The sequence below is a fragment of the Stegodyphus dumicola genome, chromosome X2 (assembly GCF_044657685.1).
Source record: "Stegodyphus dumicola isolate Sdum_Otavi_A_Nest chromosome X2, ASM4465768v1".
Lineage (NCBI taxonomy): Eukaryota > Metazoa > Arthropoda > Arachnida > Araneae > Eresidae > Stegodyphus > Stegodyphus dumicola.
The window spans coordinates 181,066,076-181,078,894 of record NC_140781.1 but is presented as its reverse complement, the minus strand read 5'-3'; the positions used below and the strand labels follow the sequence as shown (position 1 = coordinate 181,078,894).

General features: G+C 31.3%; 1 protein-coding gene across 2 annotated transcripts in view; it reads left to right on the top strand.

The window, feature by feature from the left end:
- The window catches only part of LOC118187060 (F-box only protein 8-like), a 103,810-nt gene that overhangs the window by 61,603 nt on the left and 29,388 nt on the right, over positions 1–12,819 (top strand). For both annotated transcript variants that reach the window (XM_085808785.1, XM_035357239.2), the window contains exons 3-4: positions 2,258–2,387; positions 9,973–10,099. In XM_085808785.1, coding sequence (XP_085664911.1) covers positions 2,258–2,387; positions 9,973–10,099 — 257 coding nt within the window. The remainder of the gene's footprint in view (positions 1–2,257; positions 2,388–9,972; positions 10,100–12,819) is intronic.

The window sequence follows — 12,819 nt, the reverse complement described above, 5'->3', positions numbered from 1 at the left end:
TAAACAGACATAATTTCTTGTTTAATTACAAAGTTCCGGTGTTCAAGTCCTATAATTGCTGTGTCGAGAATACTGACTAATTTGTCAATCAAAATTTGTTCGTTTTCAATAACCTCTGTGTCACTTTCTTCACTATCGGAAGCGAATTATAATGACAAGGAACTTGATTTAAATCATATCAAAGACGGAGTACATCGAGATGAAATACTACATTTAGTAAGGAATTATAAGCCAAATAAAATAAAAACATCTGCCCTGAAGATAAGGATAGTGCTGACAGAACAACTTCCAATTCATTGCGCGCTGTGGTTGTCCCCCCCCCCCCAGAGCAGCGTGAAATTGATAAACAGATTTCGGAATGCTTAGAGAAACAAAGGATATGCCTTTATCCATTTTTTGCAGCAATTCCACTTTTTGTTTAATGGACTTCGAAACATACTTTCGCTTTGTAGATCCTTTACATATTAGTAAATATATATCGGAAATTCTATTTGACATAATCAAAAGTTCAAGCTTACTTTTATAAAATTGCTCTAACAGTCTGCAAAAAATAATAAGCCGAATCCAATTCGAAGATTAAGGAATTATGCAATCTGCAACATTAATTTAAATAGATAATTAGATAATTTTAGCTTAGCTTATACTGTCCGTTATACATTAAACGCGCATGCATAAACATATTATGCGCACACGCATATTCGCAGCCGTAAAGGTCTTACAAGCATGCGTAAACGCCTATGCGCAAGCGTCAATGCAATGCATGCGCAGAAAGTGTGTAGCTTTGAGGTCTGGATTATAGATCATTCCATATTATGGGTGTCCGAATTAACGACTTTTGACTGTATAAATTTATGCTCACAATTTATTAACCACAATGCGATCTGATGCGAAAGTCAGTATTTATTAAGGTTGCGAAAGGAAATTTCTTTGTGTTTTATGATTTTGTCAGATCCCAGTTAACTACAATTTGACTTCAGTCAATGACCTTACTGTAACAGCTGCTATTGATTCTTCTGCTAGTAGACTAAATCAGTAAAATTTATGATGGCTATCACACTAGATGTAAAAGAAACACAAGTTATGAAATAACCTAACATAGTTGTTTATCAGAGGTAGTGTTTTCAGATTTATTAAGGGAATTTTTGATGATATTTTACTTTCAGAAGTAATTGAGAAAGTTAGAAAGCAAATGGATGACCATATAAAGCTCCTTATGTCAGGGATGAATACATTTCATATCATGTTTTCCAATATTTATGTTTTTAAGGAATTTTTGCATAAATTTCAGTGTTAAACTGATTTCAGGTGCTCCTTGGTGATCCATTAATTACACATTTTAAGTTACTTATGCATTATTCCTATGCTCTTTCTCTCCTTGCATAAGCCCACCAGTGGCTGAACGCTAAAATTATTAAACACTGGTAATTCAGTCTGGGTTCGAATCCTGATGTACAGGCTGTCTACATGGACATTTTCGTGATTATCTTCCATGTGTAACTTGTATACGAGCCAGTTTCCCTTAGAAGTTACTCCACAAAGACATCCCTTCCCTTAGGCATCTAGTCCTCGAGTGCTTTGCCATAATCAAGTAAACCAAATCTCTCCTGGCATATTAGATTTTGCTTTTTGCTTGGAGGCTATGGTACTTCTATGGAAGTTGTGAACTTTTAGTCATATTTATTTGATTGGTACTTAGAAGGATGGCAGAGTGCTTATTTTTATTTATTTATGTATTTATTTATTGATTTTTGGTCGAGTACTGTTTCATACTACTTTCGCTGTATGATATAGAAAGTTTTGTTGTATGTCGTATTTGTAAGTTATATCTTATATTTCATGTTTGGGTCAAGTAATCTGTGAAAGTTTGATTTAATGTTTTCTATTTTGTGAGTTAACATTTAAGAAAGCAGAAAATTTTTCAAAATCATTTGAACAGAAATTTTTTGTAATCTGTTAGTATCCAAATATTACCGAATTAATAAAATTCCTCTAATTTCAGTAACTGAATATTTAATGGCATTGAATATTTTTTAAAACTGAATATTTTTGTGTCTAATGTTTTACTTCATGTGTGTGATTTTACAAGTTTTATTTGTATTTAACTTTATTATTGTTAAAAATATGATAGTTTTTTCAAGCTATTTATTGCATTTTTTCAAGCTATTTATTGTATATATAAATATTTGCATAATTATTTCCATTGAGTACACCTGATTCATATTTCTGTTATTATGTATATTGCCAATTTTACCTTTAGGATTTCCTGATCTTGCTGATTTGCCACCTGAAATAAGTCTTTGTGTTTTATCACACCTGAATGCAACTGATTTATGCTTAGCAGCATGTGTTTGGGGAGAGCTTGCTCAAGATCAGATTTTGTGGCAGAGGTATGTATTATCCATTTGTCCATGTAATATAGATTTTTTCATAAGTGAATTATTTAATTAACTGTAAATTTGAGCTCATGTATCATGTGATAAATCCATTGCATTGAAGTGCAAAAGTCTAATTAATCAATCCATTCAAAGATGTTTGCTAATGTTGCACCCAGAAACATCTTGAAATTTGATAACGAATGTTTTCTGATTCTTTGTGAACATATTCGATTTTTCAACAATTATCCAACACTTGTCATTTTTTACTGAGCAGGCTAGTGGGACCAGTTGATTTCAACCAAGCCTTAGTTGTTCTTTGACCGTAGTATTTTATTACATACTTGAAACTATTATACTGAGTTCAACCCCCTGAAAGCATTAACACTCTCACTACGCATCCCGCAATTTCCACGGGCAATGCAGAAGTAGTGAAATTTGCGCAACCCGCAATTTCTTTGGGGATGAATTTTTGCCATCTATTTAACTGTGCAACCCACTCTTTCCCCTTTCAAGGTTTCCTTTCGGCATTTCTGTGATGTTTTAATTGTTTATTTAAGTGTGGGCTAACAGATGGTGTTAGTTGTCCACATTTCTGCCAAATATACAAGAATATGTAATGCAGCATTTTGTGCGCACTTTTCAGAGTTCAAAGATGTCTGGCAGGAAGCATTTCGCGAGTGATATAACCTATATTCCTGATGATATTTACGAAACTGATAGTAGTTCTGACTCTGATTTTAAGTATATTGAAGATAGTTATAGCGAAACTGATGAGAATTTCTGGGATTCCTCTGCAGATAGTGATGAATCGGAAAATTCAGTTTCTATTGAAAACTTTCAACAGTGGTGCAAAATTGATATGCAAAATATTATATTATGCAAATATTTTCATTAGTATATATGTTTTACCTTTGTATTTTATAAAATAAATCACAATTTAAGCAATATTAATTTTCAAAATTTTCCTTTTATATCATTATTCTTCAATTTCAGTATTCTGACAACCTTTTTCTATAATCTTATTCTATATTGAAAAAAAATTAGAAACAATTTTTGTATATTTTAACTCTAAAACATATGTAGATTTGAGATATGTAATAAAAAAAATACGCGATTTTTGAACCTATTTTGATAAAAAAAGTATGCAGTGAGAGGGTTAAATTCCCTCCGTTAGGAGAAATTTCTCCACTAGTTTAGAATCCGTGATTTAGCTAATTTCCCTTCTATTTTGCATTTCTTGTTAAAAGTGATCATTGCAAATGTTTTTCATTCTTCTTATACCTGTGTGAGCTCACCTAGTATCTAGCAGCATCCGTTACGTTATGGGTTGGGTTGTCAGAGTAATATTGATTTTGAGGCCAGGAAATATAGTGACGTAGTATGTTTTTAAGCTTTCCTTCATTTCCATTGCCTATTCTCATCAGTTTTTTTGGGAATATCTTCTGCTAGGTTTTTGAATAAGAAAATGTTTGATAACATTGATTAGGCTCAATATTTTATTTTGATACGTGATTCAACATGGAATTAAAGGAATGTATTTGCATTACTTTTATTACTGAGGTTAGTAACTTTAGAAGTTATTGCAGAATAAAACCATTGCTGGCTTACATGGATGTAATCTAATTGAATATGTGAAATGATGTGACATGTCTGATATCAAATATAGCTAAGTTTCTCTTTTTATGTGATTAAAAAATGAAAGTCAGTGTGTTTTAAATATTATATCTTAGTATTTTTCAAGATTATTTTACTGTGCGATTTTTAATTATTAAACTATAGCGCTTGGAGTAGTATTAGTATACTTTCAGGTTTGAAAATTATCTTGTACACATATCTTCAAGCTTATTTTGGGTAATGTGATTAAAAATGAAAGTCAGTGTGTTTTAAATATAATATCTTATTATTTTTCAAGATTATTTTACTGTGCGATTTTTAATTATTAGACTATAGTACAGGGTTGGCCAAACTTCATGTCAGTAAGAGCCGCACGTTTGAATTCAAGAATGTTGGAGAGCCACATCTAGGTTTTCTAAAAGCCACAAGTTCGTATTTACATCATTATAAAAGTGGTGGAGGAGGTTTTAAATAGAAAAAAAAAACCTGATAACTTTGTAAAAACAGTTTAAACTAATAATTTACTTCCTTTTGAACACTGAATGGTTTCAGTTTACCATATTTCATACAGATATTTTATATGCATGAGCCACACAAATTGCCTGTGAGAGCTGTATCTGGCTCGTGAGCTGCACTTTGGCCACCTCTGCTATAGTACTTGGAGTAGTATTATTATACTTTCAGGGTTGAAAATTATATCCTGCACATATCTTGAAGCATATTTTGGGTACATTATGATTTGGGTACATTAAATGCTGGTATGTACACTGGGACTGAAAACATGGCTGGTACAAGAAGGAATTATGTACTATTTATTCTGAAGCATGCTTAATAAGAAGCTGTGGGACCAAAACATTTAGAAAACTGAAAATTGATTTCAAAGACCTATAAGAAAATAGCTGCTAATGAAGTGTCAGCAGACTCAACTATGACTGAACCAAGTCTGACTGAGGCCCTGTTTTGTAGTTTAAAGACTTGTGTATGGGGCGACAACAGAAACTTGATATCTACCAATCAGGTTTTGAAATTTCTAATAATTTAAAAATGTAGTTGACTTCCATTACAACTAATTTCACCAAAGTACTAAAATGCAATATTTGTCATTCTGTTACTTGCCCTAAATTAACCACAGTGGGAAAATGTAATTACCACATATGTTAATTGAAAAAATATATTTACTTAAAACTCTTCCTCATTTTGAGGGGCATCATATCCTAAGTTGTGCAGCCTTCAAAAGCAAATTACAAACACTATTACGCCATTCTCTCTAAAATGATTCCTGTTAAGAATATTGAATTTGTGGAAGTAACTGTGGTAGCTTTCTTTATTTTTTTTGGGAGCAATTTTTTTATTATATTTAAATAATACAGCATTTTCTGTGAATGTAGATTTTTTATTAATTTTCTGCAGTCAGACAAGACCATTATTCTTTGAGGAATTCAAATCAGATTGTATTATGTATGTTGCTCATAATTTTTTGGTTGCATGCAAGATTATACGAATATTAAAATATCCTCTTTTACAAAATTATTTTGCTTTTAAAGATGATAAAGTATCAAGAAATCGGAGGATCTTAAATTTCTGTTTCTGGGAATAGGCGAATGCTGAATCTTCTGTCAGTTATTATATGCAAGTGAAATTGTTAATTTTTATTTTGATGTGTAACCCATGATTTTTGCTGAGGATTGAGATGTATGAAGAACACAGACTTGATTATTTATTTCTTGTGACAGGATGAAGTTCATGAATACTTTATCTGTTGAAGATGTCAGAAACGGGTTAGATTTAATCTGAAGTTTTAAAAGTGCAAAAATGTTAGATGCTGAATAGATGTGAACTTCCAGATTCTGAATTTCAGATAAACACTTTAAGGATATCTTATGCTTTGAGAGTCATATTAAACTAGTTTAGTACTGTAGAGATATTGAATCCCATTTTGATGGGGGGAAGCCTGAAAAACAAGCTTTAGAAAACAAAAAGTACTCAACAAACTCCATACTCAACAAACTTTTGTTTGAGTATGGAAAATTTATGTTGTATTTCAGAATTATATAAATTTGGTGCAGTGTTTAAGTACCAATATGGATAACACGCAATAATTTTAAACTTTTTTCAAATGAATGGTTTAGGACTTAGTACAACTGCAATTAGTTAACCCAGTTTCATTTACATAACATAATTTAAAATTGGTTAATTGCTTTGTTGTAGACAGATAAACACATATAGCCACAAAAATATTCATTTTTATATATGAGTCCTTAAGTACCACATTAACATATTAAATTTAAAATAATCTCAACTAAACTTTTTAATTAGTATTTACACCTTAACTGAATGTATGGAGAAGATGAACAGTGTTTACATGAGCAGCTTTCAGTAATTCATAATAAAAAATCATTTTCTTCAAAGGTAATTCAATTCATTTTCTTCAAAGGTAAACAGTCTCTGTCTCACACCACAGGCATGAATATTACACACAATTGTCTCACAATTTGTCACCAAATAGTCACATAACCTGAACTGTAATGAAATTCATTATTACACTCCATAGAAACCTCTCCTGGATCTTTGCACTTTATAACAGTCTAAGTCACTAGCTAATTATCAGTCCAGAACAGTCTATTTATAAAATTCATAAACACAAGAAAGTTGTCCAAGTTTAATCAGGGACTTTTACCACTTGGCCTTTTTTTAAGTGTGTAGACAGGAAACAGGAATTCATCCTCCCTGTAGATCAAAAACCTACATTCCTCAGTTGATTCTTAAACATCTGTAAAATTGAAACGCTTCATCAGTGTAGGTCAGAAACCTTTATCACTCAGTTATTTTTTAGATGTCTGTAAAACTGGAGCACTTTCTCATCACAGCACAGGAAATTATTGCTCAGCCATTTCTTAAATGTCTAAAACTGGAATCCTTCATCAGTGTAGGGCAGGATCCTTTTCTTGTTCTGTATTTCAAAGTCATCTCCAATAAAATGTTCTTTGTACATCCCCCCCCAAAAAATACACAATATTTTACTAGTTGTCATCTGCAAATTTCTTCTCCCCCCTTTTCTTTTCTTTTCTTCTAACTCAAAGCAGAAGGAGGAAAGCCTAACACAAAAATTCCTTTTTTGACCAAATCTTTCCTGTATAACTCCATACCTAATTATTAATTAAAGACCATCTTTAGATGCAACTGTACCTCATTTGAACTTAATTGGTCAATCACAGTCTGCCACAATCTTTTCCGAACCAGTTGTAAACACGTGGAATTGAAATTGGTATATTTTTCTACATATCGTCAAGGAAAGATGAGTATGGTGTTTTTTCTCGTTATCTATAAGAGAAATAGTGAAAAAAGTTCATTTTCTTCGTGTATGTCTTTTCCCATGTACAGATAACTAGAAAAGTAGGCTAAAAAATTTAACAGCATCTGTCACTGCGATGAACATATTTCTGCATAAGCTTCTTTTCCCCAATTTAATGCTATTTACATGGTTAAGATTGTATTAAAAATAAAGCTCGCTACTCTGTTCAATATTTCTAATCAGGTATTTCGCTAAAAACTTAAAACTGGTTGAGGCAAGTTAATTATAAACCGGGTAATTTCCATTGAGTCATCAGTCATAGTTAAGTACACAGGACAATTATCAAATAACTTGAAATATTTTGAGCCATTCTGTGGTGAACAAACAAACCAAAATGGATGGAAATATCCACTCACTCTTGACAGTAATATGATTACCTCTTTTGCTTACCTACTAAGTTGGCAGAATTCTCAAAATTGTACTGTAAATGCTTCTTAAATTAAAGCAAGATAAATTGTATTATGAACTCATTTGCTTACTTAAGACACCAAGATTCTGATGCAGCAGACAACTTGCTCAGATAATTGCTGGAGTTCTGCTAGCATTGACAAATAGGCATAATCTGGTGTGTTATTTCAATGCTTGGCATATTAAATGCTCCATTATTGTGCATTATGTGTACATACATTATATCTTTCAAAAGTGAGAGAGCAATAGGTAGCAGCAACCCTCCCAAAAGACATTTGGTAAATTATTATAAAATCTTACAATTACATGAAGGTATACCATGAAACTACAAAATATTCAGCTAAAGTAATTGCATTTTTAACAAATTTACAACTTAGTATGATATTTATTTTTATTACATTATGAAGTCAAATTTTTCTCATGGTTAGTCCTGTTTACTCAGAATGTCTTATAAGCACAAGAAGAGTTTTTGTTTAAATGCGACATTATGAAACAGAATTTTCAACTAGATATTATCATTTATATTTATACAGTTATATTTCATATACTATTTTTATTTTTTTCTGCAGTTTATTAAATCATATGGCGAAGAATTTTAAAAAAATCAAAAATAAAAATATTTGCAATTATTTTCAAATAATTTATTCTTTTTATTAAAATACATTTTACAAAGATTAATGTCTAAATAGTTATTTATTTACTTTTTCATTTTTTAAAATATTTTAATGTCAGAATCTATGGTTAATTTAGACACAATCTTTACAGTTAATCCTTGATTTGAGAAATTATTAGAGAAGTTTTGTAAAGTTCTTTTATTATAACAGTACCAGTATTTATGAAGTGAAACTAATGTTTTGAATGTTGAATATTTTCCTATTGTAGGGATTACATAGGAATATTTATTTGCAAACTGAGAAAAATGTATAAAAATACTTTAAAATATAATTTACCTGCTTTAAATTTTCTGTTAGGGTAGATGTTATCGAGTACAGTCAAAAGTCGTTAATTCGGACCTCAAAGCTACAAACTATCTGCGACGCATGCGCGTAAGACCTTTACGGCTGCGAATACGCGTGTGCGCGTCTGCAAAATACGTTTACGAATGTGCGTTTAATGTATAACGGATGGTATAAGCTAAGCTAAAATTATCTAATTCAGTTAATGTTGCAGATTGCATTGTTCCTTAATCTTCGAATTGGATTCGGCTTATTATTTTTTGCAAACTGTTAGAGCAATTTTATAAAAGTAAGCTTTAACTTTCGATTATGTCAAATAGAATTTCTGATATATATTTACTAATATGTAAAGGATCTACAAAGCGAAAGTATGTTTCGAAGTCCATTAAACAAAAAGTGGAATTGCTGCAAAAAATGGATAAAGGCATATCCTTTGTTTATCTAAATTTTAACATTTGTTTATCTAAACTTTGTTTATCTTTAACGCCGCGGCGCGCAATGAATTGGAAGTTGATCTGTCAGCACTATCCTTATCTTCAGGGCAGATGTTTTTATTTTATTTGGCTTATAATTCCTCACTAAATGTAGTATTTCATCTCTATGTACTCCTTTGATATGATTTAAATCAAATTCCTCGTCATTATAATTCGCTTCTGAAAGCGAAGAAAGTGACAGAGGTTATTGAAAACGAAAAAATTTCGATTGACAAATTAGTCGGTATTCTCGACACAGCAATTATAGGACTTGAACAGCGGAACTTTGTAACTAAACAAGAAATTATGTCTGTTTATAGAATTAAAGAGAAAGTATTATCACATAAAAAACGAAGCAACTTAAACAACTTACATTGAAAGAAATGTTTAATAAAGTAAACAAATAAATATTAAGCTTTTTTTTTTTTTTTTGTAAATTTTGATAACCTTTAGATCATAATTGTTCTTTATTTCATATATTACGGTTTCATATTTTTAATTTTATAATTTCTGCATGCCATCTTACCAGACTTAAACTGGTGATCTATAATCCGGAATCGCCGAAGTCCCGATGAGTCCGGATTAACGACTTTTGACTGTATAGGAAAATTTGAGAATGCATCCATCTGCTTAATCATTGAATGATTAACCACTGAACTGCAGTCATGCAATGCAGCTCACTTACTTCATTTTTCTTAATGGTTTAGCATTTCTTCTAATATTGGTTGTATATATGGTACTTTATCTTCAGTAATATGATTATTAAATGCTTATAATGTATTGTTTTCTTTTAGCTTATGTCGGAGTCAATGGGGGTATGCATCTATTTACTGCAGAAAGAAAAACAGCAATTTTTCGTATCATCAGTTATATTTGCAGCTAGATGAAGGTACCGTTACTTTCAATGCAGATGCATTTATGGTGAGTTTTGAGTATTTAATTAATGTTTTTGTCAGAGTAATGTTTCAACTGTGTTTTTCCCCCCTCAGTAAAAATATTGGGATTTGAAGTGATAATCTTCATTAAAAAGACTTCATTTAGGAACAGTGTGTAGGTTTTATACCTAAAGAAGACTCAAACAGAAACTGACATTACTTTTTAAATGAGCTGCTCTGAAACACCAGCAGTTTTTTGGAATAAAAATTAAAAATATATGATTTACAATTAAATTTAGCTTCCTCCAATTTTGTGTTTTATTGACTGATTTATATTCCACAATTTCTCTTACTGAGAAGAAAGATCAAAAAACAAAATCTATTTCCCATTGGAAATATATATATATATATATATATATATATATATATATATATAATTAATTGTTTCAAAATAGTAGTGATGAGGAACCTGGTTTTATTAACATGAAAAAATGCTTTATTGTAGAGTTACAAAATTTTATTGTTTCTAGATCTTACAAATATTTATAAGAAGGCTTCTAGTGATGAAAACAGCTCAGGTCTGTCTCTGAAACTGTCGGCGTCAAAAGAAGTACCTTGGTTTCCATGCATGCATCTCATAAAGGTGGTGCTGTAACTTCTTCTGCCAAAGATGAATCCAAAGGGACGAAGTAAGTGTCAGTTTGACTCTGCTGGATGAGAAGTGTTTGTGGGCAGTAAGCCAAAGAACCATGTACCAAATAATGAGTACATTAAGAAGCAGTATTTGATGGAGAAGGAACATTCACCTCAGGAGGAGAAAGGTCTGGATAAGGATGGCTCTCAAAATAATTTCACATGTGGCCTAAGAATCCATTTACTCCTGTACATTGAAGTCTAGTTTTACTATGAAAAGAGAGTTAAATAAAGCCTGCGAAGAACAACTCATGTCCAGTTTTTGAGAGATTTTAGGAAGTATGTTGAAACTGAAATTTCATTATGAAATGAAGACTTCTCTCAGTGATAGTGTATTCATTTGCCATTTAGCAAACAACATAAAAAGTAGCCATTAGAATTCACAATTTAGTCAAATGGTGTGAAACTTTACCAACTGTAGTTTTTGGTATATGGCTTATACTAACTCTTACCAGCTGTAGTCTTTAGTATATGGCTTATACTAACTCTACAATAAAAGTTTTTAACCTCTACAAACTATATATAATCTTTTCTACAATTTTATGTAGATTGTAAATGGCGATAGTGAGAAAATAATATTAAAAAGATCAAAGTGTTAAATATAATAAACAAGTTTCTTTAAAATGTAATAAATCATTTTCTTTTTTCTTTAAAACATAGTAGTAAGAAGTTATTATTAAACAGAAAAAATAATGTTTGTGACGTAGCAACAGCTACATTCTTTTCGTGACCTTGAGTTGGTAATGGTAAATATTATGGAAAATACTGAGAAGACGGAATAGTCAGACAGTGTTAATTCTTCAGAAACTATGAAGGTCAGTGTAAAAATTCCATCTTTGTAGATAGGTGAGCCAGAAGAAAATAAGTTGTATCAGGTAGAAGCATAATTTAAAATGAATGGCATAACTAATGAAGATACCAAATTTAACTGCATCTCATAAATGGAACCTAAATATATTGACACTATTTGAGTCATTATAACTGATAATGCTTGAAATAAATATTCATTGTTTATTAAATGTATTCAAAGAAAGGGAAAAGAAACTAATCAAATGCCTTTTCTCTGGCAATGAAATTGGCTATATGAAACCAAGCTATCTATTAAAAAAAGAAATCATTGGCAACCAGTGACATTTCTGACATGGTATTAAAACCATTACAGATTGAAAAATTTCTGCACCTTATTAAACATACACTGGTGGTTAGTGATGAAGATATTGGTAAACCGATGATTTAGCTGGTAAGATTTTTGAGATGCATTCACAGACTGAAGTATGAGGCTCATTTAACTGAAGGTAAAAATTTGAGTGTGTCGCCAAATACCATTTCACAATTACTGGAGAAAATATCTTTTTTGGAATGGCTGATTGAAGAGCTCTGTTTACATCACCAACCAAATGAAAGAAGTTGTGGTGCTGAGATAAATAACAGACTATTGTGTAGGTAATGGTCGGCAACACAGTGCAATACACCCACTCTAAATTATTCTAGTTTGCATGCAATTTTGCAGTTTTGGGTTTATATTATACATATTAAAATTATATATTTTTACATCTATGAATCTAAGAGCCACTTTTTTGCATCAGCACTGCTCAAAACGTTTCACTGTCGAGTGCAGCCAACTAAAGTTGGACTGACCTAACAGTACAGTATGGCACTGTGTGGTTGATGCATTTAACTGTAACCCCTCTGGTGCAATTGCCAGTGCATGCGGTCAGAAAGACTAAGTGAATACAAAGCAAAACATGTGTCTATTTTGTCTGTCTGTCTGTGACAATTTTGGTTAATTCGTAAGCATACTACAAATTTCCAACTTTTAGACAGGCATTGAAATCAGTAATTACAAGGTATGTACTTTATGTCTAACAACCCACAATAACAAAGCTAAGCGAGCACTCATTTCAAATTTTAATGAAGAATGGAAGCACCAGTTTTGCTTTATAAATCATAAAGACAAACATATATGCTTATTATGCAAGAAAAGTGAAGCAATTCCAAAGAAAAGTAACCCTGAGAGTCATTTTAAAACGGTGCATCCAAAGTTTGACTCGGAGTATTCTGAACTTTCTGAAA